The 21,801-nt window shown below is 39.6% G+C and overlaps 2 protein-coding genes and 1 long non-coding RNA gene across 6 annotated transcripts in view; 2 read left to right on the plus strand and 1 right to left on the minus strand.

Moving 5' to 3' along the window:
- The window catches only part of LOC109050128 (zinc finger protein-like 1), a 339,847-nt gene that overhangs the window by 84,016 nt on the left and 234,030 nt on the right, over positions 1-21,801 (plus strand). The gene's annotated exons all lie outside the window — the stretch shown is intronic.
- LOC122145278 lies at positions 2,221-8,300 on the plus strand. Of its 2 annotated transcripts, XR_006160225.1 has the most exons (4): positions 2,221-4,483; positions 4,553-4,603; positions 4,712-4,897; positions 5,074-8,300. It is a non-coding gene; the product is annotated as an uncharacterized LOC122145278 (long non-coding RNA). The 2 variants fall into 2 exon arrangements; XR_006160226.1 differs by having other exon boundaries at positions 2,226-4,603.
- On the minus strand, positions 16,152-19,500 carry LOC122145276. Of its 2 annotated transcripts, XM_042757968.1 has the most exons (3): positions 19,300-19,500; positions 19,165-19,232; positions 16,152-19,085 (listed from the first exon to the last, which is right to left on the minus strand). In XM_042757968.1, exon 3 carries the CDS (start codon positions 18,116-18,118, stop codon positions 17,024-17,026), a length of 1,095 nt encoding a protein of 364 aa, XP_042613902.1. In that variant the 5' UTR covers positions 18,119-19,085; positions 19,165-19,232; positions 19,300-19,500; the 3' UTR covers positions 16,152-17,023. The 2 variants fall into 2 exon arrangements, with proteins under 2 accessions (XP_042613902.1, XP_042613904.1); XM_042757970.1 differs by having other exon boundaries at positions 19,165-19,500.

Raw genomic sequence — 21,801 nt, forward strand, 5'->3', positions numbered from 1 at the left:
AAGTTATTTTTGAGTTTCACTTTCAAGCACATACCGCAATCAAGTTCAGAAACTATAGCGGAAAATAAAGAGAAATGTTATAAGCCCTAATGTACAAACAGTAAACACAACAGATAGCCTATAGGCTATTTTAGTTTTCCTCACTCCACAACAAATCCTTTAAATTTAACGAATGAATGAATGAAACAAAATAAAAATATAAGTTGCTAAACAAGTCAAAACAATTTAAGGCGAATCTGAACGCAAACGCGTTAGTTCTCACACAGCCTACCTCTCTCATTCGGCACAAATCCAAATGTTTCCATATTAGTGATGTATCTGATTGCTAAACTATTATTTATTGTGTAAACCAGGCTTTGAACTTAACGTGGATTGTACTACGGACTATTTTAATAAACGAGTGTTAGTGCTGGGCGGTATACCGGTTTACACCGAAAACCGGTGTATATTTTCGTTACGATATAAATTTTTAATATACCACCATACCGATGTATTTAATTACTCAACGTTTGGAACGTTATGCTGCGCCGCGGCCACGGCACACTGTTTCAGACGGAACCTTTACAATGTTGCACTTCTAAGCAGCGACAGCGGTAAACACAATAGTGCGCTGGTGTTACGTTATAACGCCTGTTTCACACATACTCCGTCTGCAGTGCGTATGCGTTGCGTATTTTTTTTTACGCACCCATGTTAATGGATTCCAGCATTCATACTGCACGAGGTTGCGGTCCATCAGTGCGTTCCAGGAGCGGTGCGTCTGCAGCAGTGCAGCGAACTTTTATGTACCGAGTCTAGTTTTGCTGTGCTGCAGGCGCTGAATTGTGAAAGTGCATTGTTCGCAGGAAAAATTAACATGGATTTACACGGAAATGCAGTCATTTCACAATAAATGTATACTAATTAAAGCTGTTTCACACGCAACACATGGGTTTTTGGCTAGGGTTAAAACAAGAAAAAGTGCACTTTTAGATAAACAAGGAAAACAATCTATATATTCACTTTTATGGAGGCAGAAAAACAAAGTTCATTAAGACCCGTGGGATTGCTTGTGATAAAGATTTAAATGCAAAAGGCATGAGACTGTTTCTGTCTGTGGTGTTTTAATTTGAAATATTTTAACAAGAAAAGTAGGCTAATTATTGTGTTTAAATGTTTTGCCGCTTGCTTGAGCAGCTTATTATACAAACCTAGAAGTCAAATGCATGAATAATGCGTTGTTTATATTTATTGAGTTTAAACTAATGTCTATAACTATGAAAGATTGTTACTGTTCTGTGATAAAAGACTCACAATGCTGAAAAAAATGTGTGTGTGTGTGTGTGTGTGTGTGTTTTTTTTTACATGATATGAAATCAAAACAATGAACAAATGTTGTGTTTGTGGACTAAACAGTCGCGGATCAGTAGCGGACTGCAAACGCGTCCTGTGTGAAAGCACAATGAGTCCGAGCTGCGGACTGCATATGCACTGCAGACGGAGTATGTGTGAAACAGGCGTTACAGGGAAGATGGATGCTGCAGAACTAGTAGAACATGACACAGAAGAACTTGTGCCAAAAAGAGGAGCCTGGTCTGTTGTTTGGAGGGTTTTTGGTTTCCAAAAATCCAACGTCGACCAAACAACCATTTTATGCAAGTGCTGTCGGGCTAAAAGCACGTTTTGGAATATCAACCAGCAGAAAATGCATCGTACACCTGATTATGCATGAAAAAAAAAAAAACGTCAAACCGGGAAACCGGCATAATTAAGAAAAAAAAATGTGATATAAATTTTTGGTCAAACCGCCCAGCACTAACGAGTGTATATATGTTTGGTTGACTGTATATTATTCCGATAATGAACAGGCTGCAACGTTTGCAATGCTGCATTGTGTGTGCATGAGGCACCTTCAAGATCAAACAGTGGAAAATACTCCGTAATTTTTGGTCATACAGATCATTCAAAACTGCAATGTGTTGACTTTTATTTTAGGATGCGCTTTCTGTCATCTCGGTTTTCTTTCTGTGAATTTGAGTTGTAGAGCCACACAAAAATGAACCAAACTCAGCAGCGTATACACTGTCATTTCCTTTCGTTTTAATCTGTTAAGTCAAATATATTTAGCATATTCATTCATTATATATATATATATATATATATATATATATATATATATATATATATATATATATATATAAAGTTATACTTAATAAGTTAAACTTCATTAGAGAGAGTATAGTATGCTTTGTCGCAAAAACTTTGATTGATGAGGGTCATAAAAATTCAAATTTAAAAACTAGTTAGAGTTTGTTACAAATTAAATAAGAAAACTAGGTTACTGATTATCTATCTATCTATCTATCTATCTATCTATCTAAAACAAACAAACAAACAAAAAGTATCAGATACATTCGTTAAACAGTACGTGAGAGTCAAAGCTTGTAACATTCCAATTAAAAAACTATTTAGAGTTTGTTACAAATTAAATAAAAAGAAAACTAGGCTAGTGGTTATCTATCTAAAACAAAAAAGTATCAGATACGTTTGTTAAACACTACGTGAGAGTCAAAAATCTTGTAACATTACATTTTAAAAACTATTTAGAGTTTGTTACCAGTTAGAAAAGAAAAGAAAAATACAGAGGTTTGCAGTATTTGTATCTTACCGTGATCTAAAACAAAAAAGAAGCGAACGTTAAGCAAACAGTAGTTTTTCTGTGTTACAAATCAGGAAAGTTAGCATTTTGTCACACCGATAGAAAAAGTTAAAAGAAAAAAAGATTCCCAGCAAAGCTTACGTTGTTTTCCGTCAGATCAACCTCACACGCCGCTGACAAACTCAGAATGAGCTCAGGAGCACTTCAGTTAAGCCACACCTACAACCCTACCCTTAACGCTGGAGGAGTGACCAGCACAAAATAGATTGAAATTTATGTTAAAAAATTAAAGTAATGTTTTTAGTAAATCGTCATCATTTCTTAATTGGTGAAAACATTCTACCTGTTTTTAACATTAGACTGCCGTTTTTTACTTTAAAATTACGATCACCTATACAAGTTTTCTTCTAAACAATCACCTCCAAGCCACACGAAAAATTTTTTTTTTTTTTTTTTTTTTTTTTTTTTTTAGTTTAGTTTAGTTATTCACACTTAATTTATCAGTCTAATTCCTTTAATATGTCTTTTATTTTTGTCAGTCTTAACTTCTAACATGCTATATCGGTTAAAACACACACACACACATATGCTTGCGCAAATATCTAACAGAAACGAAGTGTTTTGGAATGTCTTTGATTTCCTTCTGTAACGTTTGTTATCAGTTGAAATAGATGTACAATGTCTAAACTTTTACAACATGGTACGAAGCGTAAATATTTCGTCTCAAGTAGTGCAGCAAAACGAGAACAGGACTGGGTGTTTGCATTGTGTGATTACTGATGCGAACATATCAGTGTATGGTATATTGAAAAGTTGTAAAACATCTAAAAGTTTTCTGGGTTTGCAACTCAATTGTAAACTGAGTTTTGAGGGTTCTGACATTGTAAATGTTGGTGTTGTGTGTCAACTAAAGTTCAGTGATCAAAAACAGATCGTGCTCACTGGTCAAAGGGTGACAATTTAAACTATTTTATGATCTAGAGCTGTGAGGTGCACTTTGCCAAAGTTTAGCCAAAAGCTCAATGACAGGTCAAAAGGATGAGACCTATGATTGTTTTTTAACAAGTCAGACTATGGTATAGGAAATTTTGCATAATTTTATTTAGTTAATTTAGTTTATTTTAGTTACATTTATTATTTTTATTCACACCTTGATTTTTCAAGCCTCAACACAAACATACACTGCAAATGCACATAAGTACACAAATATACAAATAAACAAACTAGGTCACAAACACACACACATGCATTTATGAGACATACCTAATACAAACAAGAGAATTGAGATCTTTTATTTCCGATGTAAGACAGAAGAACTTCAAATGCAAATATCTACCCCGCTGAGATGAAAGGTCGTGTCTACGCGCCAGGGTATGTAACAAAGACCAGACAGTCTCTGGCGTAGATCACGCTAGTAATATCACCCCCAGTTAAGTTGTAAAAGAAAAAAATCTAAAAGATGTTTCATCTGTTGTTGCATGTGCATAAATCAACGTTATACATTTATGAGTATTAAAGATTTATGGTATTAGGGTACCCCCTACGGATGGTTGTCGGATTTTACGTGGTGTTCTCAAGTGCCGCCCCACACACCAAGTCCCGTTAAAAACCAAAAGTTTTGTTACGCTCATTACCTGTAAAATCTATCTTCAAGTAGTGCTACGCTGAGATCTCAACAATAGATGAAACAATGGCTGACAATTACCAGGGTAAGTGTTTTTCATCTGAGTTATTTAAATATATTTTAATGTGAATATATGTTTAATGTCTCTTGGTTATAATCTCTAGCTGGTTTTGAGAATCAGGATTTCAGTGATGGTTTGGAACAGATCCTTGAAGAGATATGTAAGTATTTCCTCCTTTAAACTATTCAATGTCTAATAATAGCGACAATAACTTTATCATTTTACCCAGATGACCAGGCGGAGCTATTTGCATGTGATGATGATGGCACTGTTAATAACGGTAGGTCACATATGCAGACATTCTTTTTCTCAGCAAGTTAAAAGTGTCAGTTTCACATAAAATGTTTACCAAAAATAAATGTTTTATTTATTTATTTATTTTTGACAGGTGAGCACATTGTTTCTGACAGTCACGTGGTGATATTACCTACAGAGGGCACGTTACAAGAGGTTGTGGTTAGCTTGGAATCACATCACAAACTAAACAACGTCACAAATCCCACCCCCACCCACGTTCCGTCTTCAGAGGAACAGTCTCACAAGCTCCCAGACTGAGCGAGTGTTCACACCACAGGTACGTCCAGGCCCCGACACTCAGAGGGTCAGGGTGTAACTCGTTTGAGGTTACCAGAGCAGGAAATGGATGATGTTGCGACCACCAAGGACTTCAGAGAATAATGAAAATCTTATTATGTTTTATGTTTTGGCTTTTATTCAATAAATTAATAAACTGTTATCATTATTTTACAGAACAAGGGTATGACGAAGGCGGCCTAACAGCGTGGACTGATTCAATGATACATGCGTGGGATCAAGTGTCCTTCAGTGCTTCGGAAAGCGAGGAAGAGGAGGAATTACCTCATGAAATTCCTCAGGAATTGTTCCGTGATCGTGATTTAAACAGGAGGCTCGATTATGCTATGCTGCCCCATGTTAATCGGAACTTTGAGACACTTTTTGACTTGAGCGGACAAACGTTATTTATCGGAAAGCAGAAGACATCATTGCTAGTGCACAAAGTGATGTGGTATCGATTTTAAGAAATATCATAGCGTGTCAACAACAACACAAAGAATCCTTACGTCACGCGGCTGAGTTTTGGAGCAGTTGCCACGAACAACTGTATGGTGAATTCCGACAGTTTCAGCAGAGCATGAGTGCCGTACTGGCGGAAATCCATGAGGTACAAATCGAGCAACGTCTTACGGTTAATGCCTTATCGCTGATTACTGAACGTTTAAATCTTATTCAAAGAATGTTAACAGATTTGTTCAATCGTATGATGAGAGGTTGTCCGTGATATGTATTGAATTGTTGATTGTTTTTGTTTTGTGTTATTGACATCGATTCATTATTATCATTGGTTATTTCTTAATTTATTACTATTGTTTGTTACTGACAACGAATCTTTATTATCATTGGTTATTTCTTACATTTATTAATATTGTTTGTTATAGACATTGATTTATTACATGCATTATTGTATGTTATTGCCAGCCATTTGGCGTTGTTTTACTTATGGAGAAATGGTGGTTTTGAATTTATACTGTGCATATCTGTTTTGTTATATCTGGTTATGTCGCATTGTGAATGGTGTTGCTGTTTTCAGGAGTGTACACGTTTGTCTTAAGCTTGAAAAAGGTGTATTTCTGATTTTTAAAATAAAAACAATAATAATTCAAAATGAGCAGTAAAAGATGTCACGATGATTTACATCCCCACACTTCAAAAGATGATCAGAGATCATTAAGACATGATTTTCCCAGACACGATTTTCAAAACAATAGCGAACAGTTACGTGAAATGATTAACAATCATTTTCAGATGTTACAGCCTGATTCGCTTAACATGGTGGATAGATTACACAAACTTATAGACGAACAACACGAATGGTTGGGTGCAGCTATAAACAGCGATGAACAGGTCGGTGCAGGGCCATCTAATAATGAACCCCTTTAGGTTATGATCCCTCAGCTCTAGATATGGGTCTCAGCCAGAATCATATAGCTAGACTAGTGATAGAAGGAGGTAGTGTGGGTGATTTTACGATTGTCCCCAGAGCCAGATTTAATGGTTTAGAAATTCACAGAACTTTAAATTTTCACGAAATAGCCACAGATGATTATGCAGCCTATAATATCTTTTTGCAGGATATTTTGAATGAGATTGTAGCGTTTTCCAGATTGATGGCGGGTGAAGGTGGTTTTCTGAACATATCTCTGCAAGGTGCAAGTCTCCCCACATATATTAATGCAGTTCTAACACCTGATAACAATCACAATGTTAATGTATTTGTTGACCAAATCGAACAGGCAGTTCAAAGCAATACGGATGTGGGTTTTGATACTGCTTTAGAGTTATGTGTGTCTGTAGCGCGAAACAAACAAGGTGGTGTACATAGGAAGTTTGCCGACCTAGCCCATAATCAGGTCATACAGAAAAATAGATTGCATTTGTTCAGCCCCAAAAATTTCATAGACAATATGTGTTTTAGCATGTGCATAGCTCACTTTTTAAATCCTCAAAGCCCCGACGGTGAATTGGTGAGAATAGCCAGAAATATACATACAGATCTGGGTTACGATCCACAAGATAAAATTGCATTGCATGATGTTTCTAAATTTGAAGCCCTTCTAGACCTGAAAATAGTCATCTTTCACAGTGTAGGACCTTGGTGAACAGTCACATCAATAACTGCAGAATCGGCTGCTTCTGCCACTGGAATTAAAAGAGCATATGTCCTCCCATCTGCACAATCTGAACACTGTTAATGATTAAGCTAAAGAGGAACAATGCTCCGTTGTATGTCAACTTTAACAGAAGGGACAACGTGATTCCGCAACAGAAGACTTCTGTTCCAAAATACCCCTGCTCATCATAAAACTAATCAGGAGCTAATCATGTGACGTCGACATCCTGTGTAAGCTTCCTGTCAGCCATGCGACTATCCCCTAAAAGGGAGGTGATTAAATGAACTCTGATCACAAGACCCAAACCCGCAGGAATCATCAATAATTAATGGACCACAACAAAGGGTCCATACAGCGTGTCTGTCCATGACTTGTGACCTGCTCGTGAAATTTTTCTACAAACTGAACTTTTCAATAAATAACCTCAAAAAGGACAACCAGTGAAGAATCTGAAGGTTTAACTATATTCACAAATAATATGTTTTATGTCTTATATTTGTTTGATGTGTTCAAATGTAATCGGTGCAACTTTAACCAATGTCTTATTGGTTTTAGCAGATAGTGCTATTAAATGTGTGTTAAGATATGGAAAGTTTAGTGTTGAACGAAAGCTCACGTTATTTGCTTAAACTTGGAGCGAATGCTTAATCAATGTACAAAGAGAAACAGTACAGGGCGCGTCTAAGCTCTGCAACAGCATCCCATTGGAAGATCGCGTCGTGGGATGGACCAAATCCACTTGGATAAAACCCCAAGGCCTGAACTAATTCAGTGCTTGCTTGCTTGCCCTTCAAACCACCGGCTTTTAGCCATCAGAGTGCTTGCAAGTCATAAAGAACTTCAATTTTCCGTGACCGAATCTTCAAAGCTAACGCCGCGCAAACGAAAGGACTCAGAAGAAACTTTGTCCGCAGCCAAGGCAAGAGCTGTTGGATCTCTCAAAATCGCCGGGCAGTCAACTGACCAATCAAGGCAAAGGGTACCCCCAGACGTCATCTACGCAACAGCGAATCCCAGCCGGTATTTCCCATTCAGCGTTACGCGAGCCAAGTAGACGAAATGACGCCGCGGTCAGCAGCAAAATCACAAGTAAAGGCAAACAAAACCTCTATCTATTGCTGAAATGGTGCAAAGTTGTTATTTAGTTGTAAAGATAAACTAATGCTCTGCTTTTACTTATTTTCGGAACGCCTGTGAATTTAGTAGAGATTTTCTCCATAACTCACCTCATAAATCTGTTGCAACTGTGTGTATGTGTATGTATGTGTGTGTGTGTGTGTGTTCATTAGTTTAGATCCATGTAATAGAGTAGCTTGATAAATTCTTGTTTCATCTATAAAGAAGTATTGTCTTGGGTGGTGTATTTTAAGATTAAACTTTGCCTAGATCCTGTGCTATAGCTCATAGCGTATAAATTATCATTCTGTTTGTATTATTGTCCATGAAGTAATATCAACAGAATTGTAAGGATATACTGAATTTTAAGTTCGGTGGACGAACCGTTGATGAAGTATAAACGAATTAAATTTGGAATCAGTTAAATTAAAGCAGTTCGAATCTCTAGATTTGATTCTTCTTAAAGAAAAGAGCTAACATTTCCTTACAACAGATCGGGTTCAGGTAAATTGGAAGTGTATAAAAATACAGTTGAGGTACATCACAAGACACATTTATGGCGCTTTTCCACTGCATGGTACGGCTCGGTTCGGCTCGGTACGGTTCAACTCGGCGAGGAACGGTTCGGCTCGCTTCGCTTTTCCACTGCTTGGTACGACTCGACTTGGTACGGCACGGTTTGGTTCGCTTTAGCTCGGTTGCTTTTCCACTGCAGTTAGTACCGCTTCAAAGTGGGTGGGACTGATCGTTAATAGTTGCCGCCTCTACTGTCATGACATCATCGTAAACGCGCCATATTTCAAACGCACAACACAGAAACAATGGAGCCTGTCGAGGGAATGGTGTTCTTGATTCTCGGCATGTGGATGTTTTTAACTTCAAGACGGAGAAATGTGTTTAAAATGAGGCTGATGGCAGCAAAACAAATTACTGCAAAAAAAAACCAAACGAGTCTGGGAACTCTTACAACGAAGCGAAGATGACGACATCACTCGATTTGCCCGACGGCGCACGAGGGTAAGCTAATCTTGTTTAGGGTCTCAATCGCTATATTGTCACAAAGCATAATGGATTTAGCTGACAATTGTAGGTATTAAAATGTGTACTCTCTGTATTTCAGATGTATCATATTTTGCAAAGTCGCCGTCACAGACCATCTGTTTGGACATTTAACAGAGCTTCTGAGTGATGGGGTGTGATTGTTCCTGGGTTTACAAACACGCAGTGGTTGGAGAACTTTAGAATGTCGGAAGAAACGTTTATTTACTTATGCAACAAAACTGCGTCCTGCGATGGAGAGACGGGACACAAACTTCCGCGTGTGTGTACCTCTAAAGAAGAGAGTAGCCATTGCACTGTGGAAGCTTGCTACCGAATAGTTGACTCTGTCTGTTCTGTAAAGTGTGTTGTAAATACACTTTTGTGCAGTATTTGAAAAAGTTTCCCTTGCATATTTATTTACCCATTTATTATAAATATATTAATAATAAATAGCATCATTATAAAGATGTAAGACTCCTGCTTTGATATTTGACCACTGTTTATGATAAATCTGTTTTGCAGTGACATTAAATTCTTAATTTATTCCAGGAGTGCAAAATTATTAATCTGTAACATTTGATATTTTGAATAGGAATTATCACTCATAATGCACTCAATCATGTTTTCTCAGGTTTGTGTTCACTTACACGCAATATACAGCATTCATCAGCGCTCTTATCCAATTGTGTGCACATTTGGAGAAATAATTATCACATGTTCTTTTAAATATTTTGTCATACAGAATAGCATTTTTGTTCATTTTATGCCCAAACACTATTTTAAACCACGAGCAGTATATGATACAAATACTCAATAGCGTTTAAAGTGAGTTTTAAGTAAAAGTGTACTATTAATCGTTTAAATTGTGACATTTAGCTTGATTAAACCTGTTGCTCTTATCCACATGCACCATAAAAAAAGGAAAGTACACATTTGACAAGTAAATTTTATTTAAGAAAAATGTAAAAAGATTAAACGTTAAACAAAGTACTAATGTATGTAGTGCAAAAAATGTATATAAAGAAAATATAAAGACATATATAAAGACAAATTTAAAAGTAAAGAATGTACACCAAGCAAACTTTAAATATGAAAATGTATGTAGTGCAAAAAATATATAAATAAGACATATATAAACATTTAAAAGTAAAAAATTTACACTAAACAAACTTTAAATGTTGTGCACAAACGTATGTAGTAGAAAAACATTCACAGGAAAAACAAGTTAAAAAATTAACTATTTCCGTGAAGTATGGACTAGGGAGGTTTTAGTCGGGCAGAGAGTTCTGTTCTTGTCAGTTCTGTCACTGTTCTGTTCTGTTACTCATCGCCTGTACAAGCATTCCCATGACGTTGAGAAAGGCTTGATTGAATGCAGCCGTTTGTACATTTTCCTCCCTCCTTAAGGCCGCTTTCTGCTCCCTTGCTTGCCGGGCCTCATCTATTGCCATCTGCAAATGTAGCTCCCTCTGTGCCCGGTTCAGTTCCTGCTATTGAATATCAGCCACCTGCATCTCTCTTAAAACAGCAAGATGCTCCTGATGGTGCATGTTCCGTTTCCTCTTGCCTGGACACAAAGAAAGAAAAGTTATAATTGTGATTTTTTTTTCTAAAGGTTTTTGCTAAAATCAAAAAAAAAAAAAAATTGAGAGTTAAAATAAAGCTTATCACATATCATCGATTAATTTATGAAAGAACTGTTCATTAACAACCCCATGATCTACAGTGTGAACTAATCAAAGTTACAGTAGCTAGCAATAATGTATTCATGGTGAGCAACAGGATTTCATGATATATCCAATTTTAGTGCAGGCTTTCAAAACGACATAAGAAAAGGATTAGGTAAGCTTAGTCTAAATATATGATCTATAACATTAAGTGTTGTTAGTCATATTTTCATCAGGGGTGGACAAAGTACACAAATCAAGTACTTGAGTAAAAGTACAGATACATATAATAAAATATTAATCCAGTAAAAGTACTCCTTTTTCAATGTTACTCAAGTGAAAGTACAAAAGTACTCAATTTTTTATGTACTTAAGTAAAAAGTACTGAAAGATAGATGTTTGCAATTTTATATAGGCTACTTAATTTAATTTTATATTAGCACATATTTTTTTTTATAATCCTACTGCTCAAAATACCTGGGATTTTTTCCAAAATAACCACTTTATGGAGTCAAGATATATTTTTGTTGTTGATATGGACTATGTTGATGAGAGTAATGTTCACTGTGAAGCTTACACTGTGATGTACCTGAGAGAAAACAGAGATGACCATCTGATTTTCACCAGTAAGAAAAAAGTATTTTAAAGTTTGTTGTTTTACATGTAACCTTTGGCTAAATATAAAAAAAAACCCGACTACGCCACCTAGGTTACTGCTCCACCTAGGAAAGTAAATAAAAAAAATAAATAAAAAAAACCACAACAAGAGAATTTAACCAAAAAGAATTACAACAAAAGGACCCTTGCTGGTTCGATTTGCATCAAAGACAGAGACGTGACTTTCCAAAAAGTATACAAAAATTTATTCCGCACAAGGAAAATCATTCATTTAAAACATCCTAAAAATAGATCTCATACAAATTACCAATTAGATACCCACAATTAATAAGAGACCATAATAAACCCACTTTAACAGAGAGGGACAAACCACACAGCAAATCAGTGAACAAAGGTTAAGACAAGTGATCACCAAAAAAAATAAAAAAAGGAAACAATACCAAAAGAAAACAAATACCCTCCCACTTCTGTTAAGCTTCAATATCACAGTTCAAATAATCAATGTGGATATACACTGGCAAATAAATGGGTAATTACGAAGAAAAGGAAACAAAAGTAGTATACACAAACAACTAAAACGACATTTACTACTATTTTAAGACCGTTGAAGCTACTTTAAACTTGACCCAGCTACCAGCGTGTTAGTTTGATATAACAGCCCATGGAACACGCCTGTCTAATATCTCAACAGTTCATAACGAGCAAGGCTCGTTAAAGAGCTCAATGGATACAGCGGTTCAAAACCGCGATGTCCCTGCCGTCAGTCGTGCGAACAGTACAATAAAACTGTGACACAAGTAAATATAACAAAACGAAACAAAACAGCAGCTAGCGCTCTTGGGCCGCACCTGCAATAAAAACACGAATACATTAATTATAATTTCTCCCCTCCCAAAAGAGGAAACCCACCATAACGTTTCTTACCTCGTAGGAATTTCTTAAGCTATAGTGAACTTGATGCTACCTGCGCTCGCCACTTCACACACACACACCTGATGAAAAACATATTTAGACTATAATCTGTGACTGAGAAAAGGGCAATCCGAAAAACAACTCACCAGAGGGCAACGCAAATCAAAATGAGCAGCCTGTTACTACACAGCACAGAGAAGAATGACAGTGCCCCACTTCAACAGGCTTTTTATCACGCCACTAAAACCTGACGCACCTTCATGATTGCGCCGCACAGGTGTACTCAATGTCAAGCCACGGTTTAATGCCAGTGGGCGTATCTTACCATTTAAAATATACGAAAACATTAAAAATTATCTACTTCCAATGAGCCAAACTGAACATTACGGATTCTCAACCCGTTACATTCTACCCCCTAGTTTTAAATCCGTCGACCCGACGATATCAACTCCAAGGCCTAAAAAGAGTGGAAACACTGTTAGTAACAGCTATGTGCGAATTCACAATACCCCGTCTAACCCCCATTGCCTCTGGCAAGTGGTGGGCATTGGAATGGTAGCCTGCAGTTGTTCGGGTGGTCCGACGTAACGGTGCGCCAACAGTAATAGTGGTACCCTCTACTGTCACTGAGGGATCGCTAGGCAAATCATCATGGACCAAAGGAGGCCCAGGAATTCTACTAGATGACGTGAAGACACCCTCAGAGGTTTGGGGCAAAAATGGGACGTCACGTAATGGTGAATGGACAACAATTGGTACTGTCACTGGGGGAGGAGCTTCTTGCTCGGACGACACCACTAGCCATGCATCCAGTATATCATCCTCGCCAGAGTCCACTGATGTTTGATCAGACTCTGAAAAGAGAGGGTTAAAAGGTTCTGCCAAATTCTGACCAGCCGGTTGGACTCTTAACAGGGTACGATGCACATGTCTAACTTTCTCCAAATCTTCAACAGGAGCAATAGTGTACACTGACCCACCAGGAGTCGGGGCTCGCAGCACTTTATAAAGAACCGAACTCCAGCGATCTTGGATCTTTGCCCGGCCTCGCACACAAAGGTCCCGCAAATACACCAGCTGACCTTGGCTCAAAGGCTCATCCTGTACTCTCAGATCATGTCGCTCTTTCCTACGTTCTGCTGCAGCCTTCATGCGACCTCTAGCGCCATCAAAGGCCACTTGAAGTCTTGCTTGATGGTCATAAATCCAGTCATGGACGCTGCCCTGAGTAGGAGTCTCAATTCTACCCAAGAGAAAATCAACAGGCAATTGTGGGTCTTGCCCAAACATTAAGAAATAGGGGGATTCACCTGTAGACTGGTGCGGGGTAGTGTTATAAGAAAAAACCACTTGAGGGAGATATGCTGCCCAGTTCTTCTTCTTACAAGAAGGCAGAGTACGCAGCAAATTGTGCAGTGTGCGATTAAATCTCTCGCATTGACCATTTCCAGTAGGATGAGCTGGGGTGGTCCGACTCCGTTCAATACCATACAATGCACACAACTGTTGAATAAGACTGCTTTCGAAATTCCTCCCCTGGTCCGAGTGAATGCGACTGGGCACGCCAAACTTGTAGAACCACTCATTAACTAACACCTTTGCCACCGTAGATGCTCTCTGGTCACGAGTAGGCACGGCCTGGGTGTATTTGGAAAACACATCTGTTAGAACAAGAACATTCTCCATTCCATTCTGTGACGGCTCGATCAAAGTGAAGTCGATCGCCAGAATTTGATTAGGCCTTGCAGCCAACAAATGACCCATATAAGTCTGCACTCGAGGGAAGACATCCTTAGCAACAGTACAGCGCTCACATTGCTGGCACCAACGCTTCACATCCTCACACATACCTGGCCAGAAACACCTTTGTCTCACCAGCTCTGTTGTACGCTCCACTCCCTGATGGCCATGCTCATCATGAAGCTGCTGCATCACCATAGTTTTTAAAGATGTCGGGAGCAACAGCTGAAGAAAGGCCTCACCGCCCTGGGGATGGTAACACTGACGGTACACTACACCATCCTTCACCTGTAATCGTTTCCATTGTTTCAGGAGTTTACCCACATCTGCACACAACCCCTGCCGCTCTTCACGTGAAGGATATTTCCCGCTTCTCCATAACTTCAGGAATACTCCCAATACTGCATCTGCTTCCTGTAACCCGTATAAATCTGCAGAAGAATAGCCAGGGAAAGCGGTAATAGATGCTTGTATCCCTCTCTGGGATCTAGTAGAAGCGACTTGTTGGAGGGGCACTGGCAGGGAACTTCCTGGAATCATAGCTTCTAACACAGGTCCAGCAGGGTACTGTCGCGAGAGTGCGTCAGCATTACGATTACTCCGTCCAGAACGATACTTAATGCTGAAGTCAAAAGCGGCGAGTTGGGCAGCCCATCTCTGTTCTAAAGCACCAAGTTTAGAAGTATGGAGGTAACTCAGAGGATTATTATCCGTGTATACCACACACTTGTGTCCAAGTAAATACTCACGAAATTTCTCGGTCATTGCCCATTTCAGGGCAAGAAATTCAAGTTTCATGGAACTATAATTGGACATGTTCCTCTCTGAAGGCCTTAAACCACGACTAGCATAAGCTACTGGTCGAACTCTTCCCTCCTGTTCCTGTGACAGGACTGCTCCCAATCCGCTATAACTGGCATCCACTTCTAAGATAAATGGCAAGGAGAAGTCAGCATAAGCCAACAAAGGAGCACTCACCAACCGTTGCTTCAGGATATCAAAACTCTGCTGACACTCCTCTGTCCAAGCCTCCCTACAAGACCGGGCTGGGCCCTTCTTTTTAGCTCCAGTCAGGTCAGCTACCAGACGATGAAGTGGGGCAGCCATTTTGGCAAAAGACTCCACGAACCGCCTGTAATAGCTTGCAAAGCCCAAAAATGACCGAAGTTCTGACACCTGCTGGGGAGGCTGCCAGTTAGCAACTGCCTCAATTTTCTTTGGATCGGTAGCCACCCCTTGGGCAGTAATCAAATGCCCCAAGTAGTTCACCTCAGCCTGAAAGAACGAACATTTCTCCAATTTAGCCTTCAAACCTTCTTGTTGTAAACGCTGCAGGACCACCTCCAGCCGTTGCAAATGCTCAGACACTGTGGAAGAAAAGACAATAACATCGTCCAGATAAAGCAACAATGATTGAAAATGTTGCGAGCCAAACATACGCTCCATCAGTCTCTGAAATGTACTAGGTGCATTGCACAGGCCGAAGGCCATCCTATTCCACTCATATAATCCAAAAGGTGTGCAGAAGGCCGTCTTCATCCTGTCCTTTTCAGCCACAGGGACTTGATTGTAGCCACTAGCAAGATCCATTGTAGTGAACCACCTGGCACCTGCCAAAGCATCCAAGGATTCTTCAATTCTTGGTAATGGAAACGAATCTTTTCTGGTCTTACTGTTAAGTTGACGATAGTCAACACACATTCGCAGGCTACCATCCTTTTTCTTCACCAGGACAAATGGGAGAAGCATAAGGGCTGCTACTTTCTCTTATAATTTGAGTTTCCAGCAACTGATTAATATGAGCCTTAACGGCTTCATATTCTGAGGGAGGAATGCGTCTATAACGCTGCCTAACAGGAACCTCATCAGTCAAAGGAATGTCATGTGTTATCAAAGTAGTACAGCCCAGATCGCTATCATGTGCTGAAAACACAGAAGAGTATTTGAATAGTAGAGCCCTGACTTCAAAATCATCTACATTGTCCATCACAGAAACATCAACAAAATCTAAATAAACATTTACATAAACAACAAACATCTGGGAAGAAACAGTGGCCTGCACACTCAAGGGGACATCCTCTACACCAGGGGGTAAACTCACCACAGTTACTGGACTAATAGCACCAAGAACAGTCCGTGCATAAAGGTTAACATCCACTACTCCCACATTAATGACTGGAACATAAACCTGGCCACAGACTACCTTGACAATGGCAGGGGAGGTCAAAAGACCAGCTGCTAGCCCACCCCTCGAAGGCTCAAATACTACAGTCAACCCAGTATATTGCTGAGAACAAGTAGCAGGAATAAACTTCATGGTGCCACCTGGTACACAGATACACCTGCCCCCTCGAACCCGAACACGGGCTGAAGAATCTAAAGGGGCATTAACTTGGGCTTGATGGCACTTCTGTAAGGCTTGTTGCCAAGAATTAGGGGCCTGCTGCACTAAAGCGGTCTCAAAGAGAGTCTGTCCATACTGTCCAAACAAGTCATGATAGCATTCTCGAATAACATTCATGCCCAAAACACCAGCGACCTGAGAAGGAGTACCTAGAGAATCTTTAACTATGAGCACGCCACGTTTAGGAATCACTTTACCAAAGACTTCAACGTCCAGCTCTAAATAGCCTATATATGGGATATCTAGGCCATTGGCAGCCTTAAGCTGCAACCAATGACAGGAGTGAAGTTTTTCCAAACCCCATGGCTCGAAGTTCTGCAAATAAAAACTTTCAGTCACCGTCGACACCATTGAGCCGGTGTCTAACAAACAGGGAACTAACACCCCACCCACACTAACAGTCACGTGGGGGCATGGTGATAATAAAGGGGCCATATTCTCTACATCAGGAAAAACAGCATCTGAGCCAAACACATAGCCTTCTGCACTGTGGCTCGGGAGCACAGAAGGTACTAGTTTTCCTGAAAGGTAACAGAGGACTGGGGCCTTGTCACTACTGGCTGAGGGTGACGTGAAGGAGAAGGATTAACTCTCGATGACAAACTTTGAGAACTACAATCACGGGCAAAATGGCCAGGCTGTTGGCACTTCCTACAAATAACTGAACCCCTGTTAAAAGGACTCGCAGTAAAAGGGAGACTTCTTGGGGCCTGTTGAAGCGAAGTCACACTACGGGTTAACTGATCAAGCTGTTCTTGCTGCTTTTTGAGCATCTCCTTTAGCTCTAATAATTCGGAGTTTGTAGAAGCTGGCGCAGACCCATAAACCCCATACTGCAGCCCATAAGTAGAAGTTGACAAACTACGACCCCCGGTACCTCTCAACATACCCTCCCGTTCCCATCTAATGGCTTCCCCTCTAACATCAAGCAAAGTAGCCCTAGAGTGTTGGCGTACAAACTGTTTTAATTCCCTGCGAAGGGCAGAATCCAGCACATACTCTACAAATTGGTCACGCAACAGAACATCAGAATTGGGCATACCATTTGGAGCATTTTTAATTACTTTTGACATTAAGCCAAGAAGGGCATGTGAAAATTCCTGGAGCGTCTCCCCCTCTAGTTGTCGTCGAGAGAAGAAATTCTCCTGCAAAACAATATATGAATCCGGGCAGCCATACAGCTCAGTAAGTATTTTAATAACTTTATCTGGGTTGTCCCGGTCTTCGCTAGGCCTAAATTTTATTTCTTCCCTAGCTTCCCCCTCTAAATGGTCATACAGAAAGTGTGCTTTATCAAAAATAGATAAGTGGCGAACACGCATACTGGCCTTTACTTCCTCTAGCCAATCAGCTAAAGAAATTCCGGTACGGCCCCTAAAAACAGGACATTTCCTCTCCCTAGGAACATAAATCAACCTTTCCGTCACTACTGAATTACCGTTGGAGGAAGATCTCGGATCCATGTCCAACCCCGCCCCCCTATGATTAAACTCAGAGGACGCAGCACTCGGACTTGCCTGAACCTCCAAACGTTCTTGCCGCAGGTGTTCATTATCAGCCTTAAGTTGGGCTACCAGGTCTCGCAATTGCTGCACCTCATCCTCCATAGTGACAATCCAAGGGACATACAAAACAATATTCTAAAGCGCTAGCTGCTGTTTGAGAAAAAAAGCAAACAAAAAAAAAAACAAATTGATATCACAAACAAAGTAATAGTCACGTCTCTGCTTCACATACAAAATGAAAAATCCTGCCGACTACGCCAAAATTGTAACCCTTGGCTAAATATAAAAAAACCCGACTACGCCACCTAGGTTACTGCTCCACCTAGGAAAGTAAATAATAAAAAAAATAAATAAAAATACCACAACAAGAGAATTTAACCAAAAAGAATTACAACAAAAGGACCCTTGCTGGTTCGATTTGCATCAAAGACAGAGACGTGACTTTCCAAAAAGTATACAAAAATTTATTCCGCACAAGGAAAATCATTCATTTAAAACATCCTAAAAATAGATCTCATACAAATTACCAATTAGATACCCACAATTAATAAGAGACCATAATAAACCCACTTTAACAGAGAGGGACAAACCACACAGCAAATCAGTGAACAAAGGTTAAGACAAGTGATCACCAAAACAAATAAAATAAGGAAACAATACCAAAAGAAAACAAATACCCTCCCACTTCTGTTAAGCTTCAATATCACAGTTCAAATAATCAATGTGGATATACACTGGCAAATAAATGGGTAATTACGAAGAAAAGAAAACAAAAGTAGTATACACACAAACAACTAAAACGACATTTACTACTATTTTAAGACCGTTGAAGCTACTTTAAACTGACCCAGCTACCAGCGTGTTAGTTTGATATAACAGCCCATGGAACACGCCTGTCTAATATCTCAATAATTCATAACGAGCAAGGCTCGTTAAAGAGCTCAATGGATACAGCGGTTCAAAACCGCGACGTCCCTGCCGTCAGTCGTGCGAACAGTACAATAAAACAGTGACACAAGTAAATATAACAAAACGAAACAAAACAGCAGCTAGCGCTCTTGGGCCGCACCTGCAATAAAAACACGAATAATACATTAATTGTAATTTCTCCCCTCCCAAAAGAGGAAACCCACCATAACGTTTCTTACCTCGTAGGAATTTCTTAAGCTATAGTGAACTTGATGCTACCTGCGCTCGCCACTTCACACACACACTCCTGATGAAAAACATATTTAGACTATAATCTGTGACTGAGAAAAGGGCAATCCAAAAAAACAACTCACCAGAGAGGGCAACGCAAATCAAAATGAGCAGCCTGTTACTACACAGCACAGAGAAGAATGACAGTGCCCCACTTCCACAGGCTTTTTAATCACGCCACTAAAACCTGACGCACCTTCATGATTGCGCCGCACAGGTGTACTCAATGTCAAGCCACGGTTTAATGCCAGTGGGCGTATCTTACCATTTAAAATATACGAAAACATTAAAAATTATCTACTTCCAATGAGCCAAACTGAACATTACGGATTCTCAACCCGTTACATACAGAACATCACAGTTATATATGACATGATAATAAGGCCTGAAGTTAGTATAATATAATTTAAAAACACCCCTGGCCAAACAGGGTGCATCTCTTCCCGCTTTGATAATTACTGTAGTTACCATGTTCTGAACATCACATTCTTTCACATTTTTTCTCCCCAGATGTAATATGTATATATATATATAGGTGGTTGAATAAAAATATTTGGACATCATTTATAAAAATTACCTCAACTTAGCACCAGCAAGCTTGTTAGCTAGACAGTTAGCATCAGCTAACAATATTTACTTTTTTCAGTACTGTTATGAATAAACATTCATGTCTGTCTACTCGTTAATTTAATACACCACTGTATTTCATACCTGTTACCACACTCTCTGGTGTCCTGCTGGTGCTGCTGGAGGTTGCTGGTGGTGACGCTGCTATCACCAGTTGGGACGTTGAGGCATCACTGCACGGAGAAAGTGCTAACGAGTCAATCGTAGACAGTGCATCTGAAACAAAAAGTTTGTAAAAAACACAAAAAAAAACAAAACACAGCAACACAAATCAAACTAGCAACAATAACAAATCCAGAACATTTACATAATAATAGAATAGGCATACATTAATATATTGTACACAACTTTACATACCATCCTCGATTGTGTTGTCCAACAACGAGGTGGCCGAGTCCAGGGCACCCTCTCTCCCATTGCTCGCAGGTCGACTTCCGTAGATAGCGTCCATTTGGTCGAACCACTTCCACGTTCTTCTGTTTGCACCACTCCGGGCCGTTGTGATCCTTTATGGCTCGGTAGTCACTGTTTAGTTTTTTTAAATTTGTCCCTACACTGTTTGTAGGTTCGGTGGTAGCCGTGTGCGGCTAAGAGCTGTGCTACTTCTTGGAACACTTTTTCATTCCGTGTTGCCCCATCCAGCTCTCGCTGGATCCGCTCCTCGGCAACCAACGAGAGGAACGTCTGCACCTCGTCCACTGACCACGATTCAGCCATTTCTTTTTTGAAAAGTTTTAAATTCTTTTATCAAGTAAATACTCTAAAAACAGGTGCTACCGCGTTGGCTGTTGTCTGGCTATTTAAATCTAGCGGGTTTTAGTGTCTCGTGTCGCAAATACAATGACGCTGGTAGTGACGATTCTGTCTGACCAATCAGTGATCTGCAGTGTTTTTAACGTCACATTTTAGTATCGGTACGGTACGCTTGGAACCTCAACAGAGGTGGTACCATTTAAAGCGAGCCGAAGCGAGCCGTACGGTACCGTACCATGCAGTGGAAATGCGCCATAACTGAGCCGTACCGAACCGAGCCGTACCGTACCATGCAGTGGAAAAAGCGCCAAAGCGTGCCGTGCCGTACCGAACCGTACCGTGGGATACATTTGAAAATCAAAACTATACCTACATGAAGATCATTACCACTTCATAAAAAATCTGAAAGGTTTCTTAGGTTATGGGTATGTTTGTGAGTACTGCTATCATGGGTTTAATGATCGTAGTTTACATTATTGCAAATTTACATGCAATGTGTGCAATAACAACCAGTGCTACACACATCCTAAGAAACTGTTACAATGTGATGATTGTTTGAGATATTGTAGATCTGATTTCTGTTATGAAATACATAAACAAACACAAAGTGAGGGTATGAGATCTCAGTGCGATCTCGTAAAATACTGCAACAAATGTTACAGACAGTACAGAGCAAATTGGTCTGGTGATAAATTATTATCACACAAATGTGCACCATCGATGTGTGCATTGTGCTGAAGTTCTGACGGATGAAGATCAGCACTGTTGCTATATTCAACCTGTCAAAGGTGAACATAGCCAAGACTATATTTATTTTGAGTTTAAAACGATGTATGAAAACAGCCGTCATACAGCAAATTATATTTGTGCAGCCACGCAAGCTGGGGAGGAATTTACGGTAGAAGGTGTTGACTGTGTAGATCAGATGGTCAAACATTTCAGACGACCAAAATTTGATGGTTTCACATTTATCGCACACAATTCTTCAGATTTCGACTCTTTTATATTGCTCGAGTATTTCACTAGTCAGGGGACTAGTGCCAAAAATTATACTCCAAGGCTGTAGACTTGTTTATATGTACAACCAAGTCTTTAAACAGAGATACATCGACAGCTATAGCTTCTTGCTGATGAAATTGTCAGAAATGCCATCTGCTTTAAACCTAAACACCAGTGAAAAATGGTTCTTTCCCCATCATTTTAAT

The sequence above is a fragment of the Cyprinus carpio genome, chromosome A6 (assembly GCF_018340385.1).
Source record: "Cyprinus carpio isolate SPL01 chromosome A6, ASM1834038v1, whole genome shotgun sequence".
Classification (NCBI taxonomy): domain Eukaryota; kingdom Metazoa; phylum Chordata; class Actinopteri; order Cypriniformes; family Cyprinidae; genus Cyprinus; species Cyprinus carpio.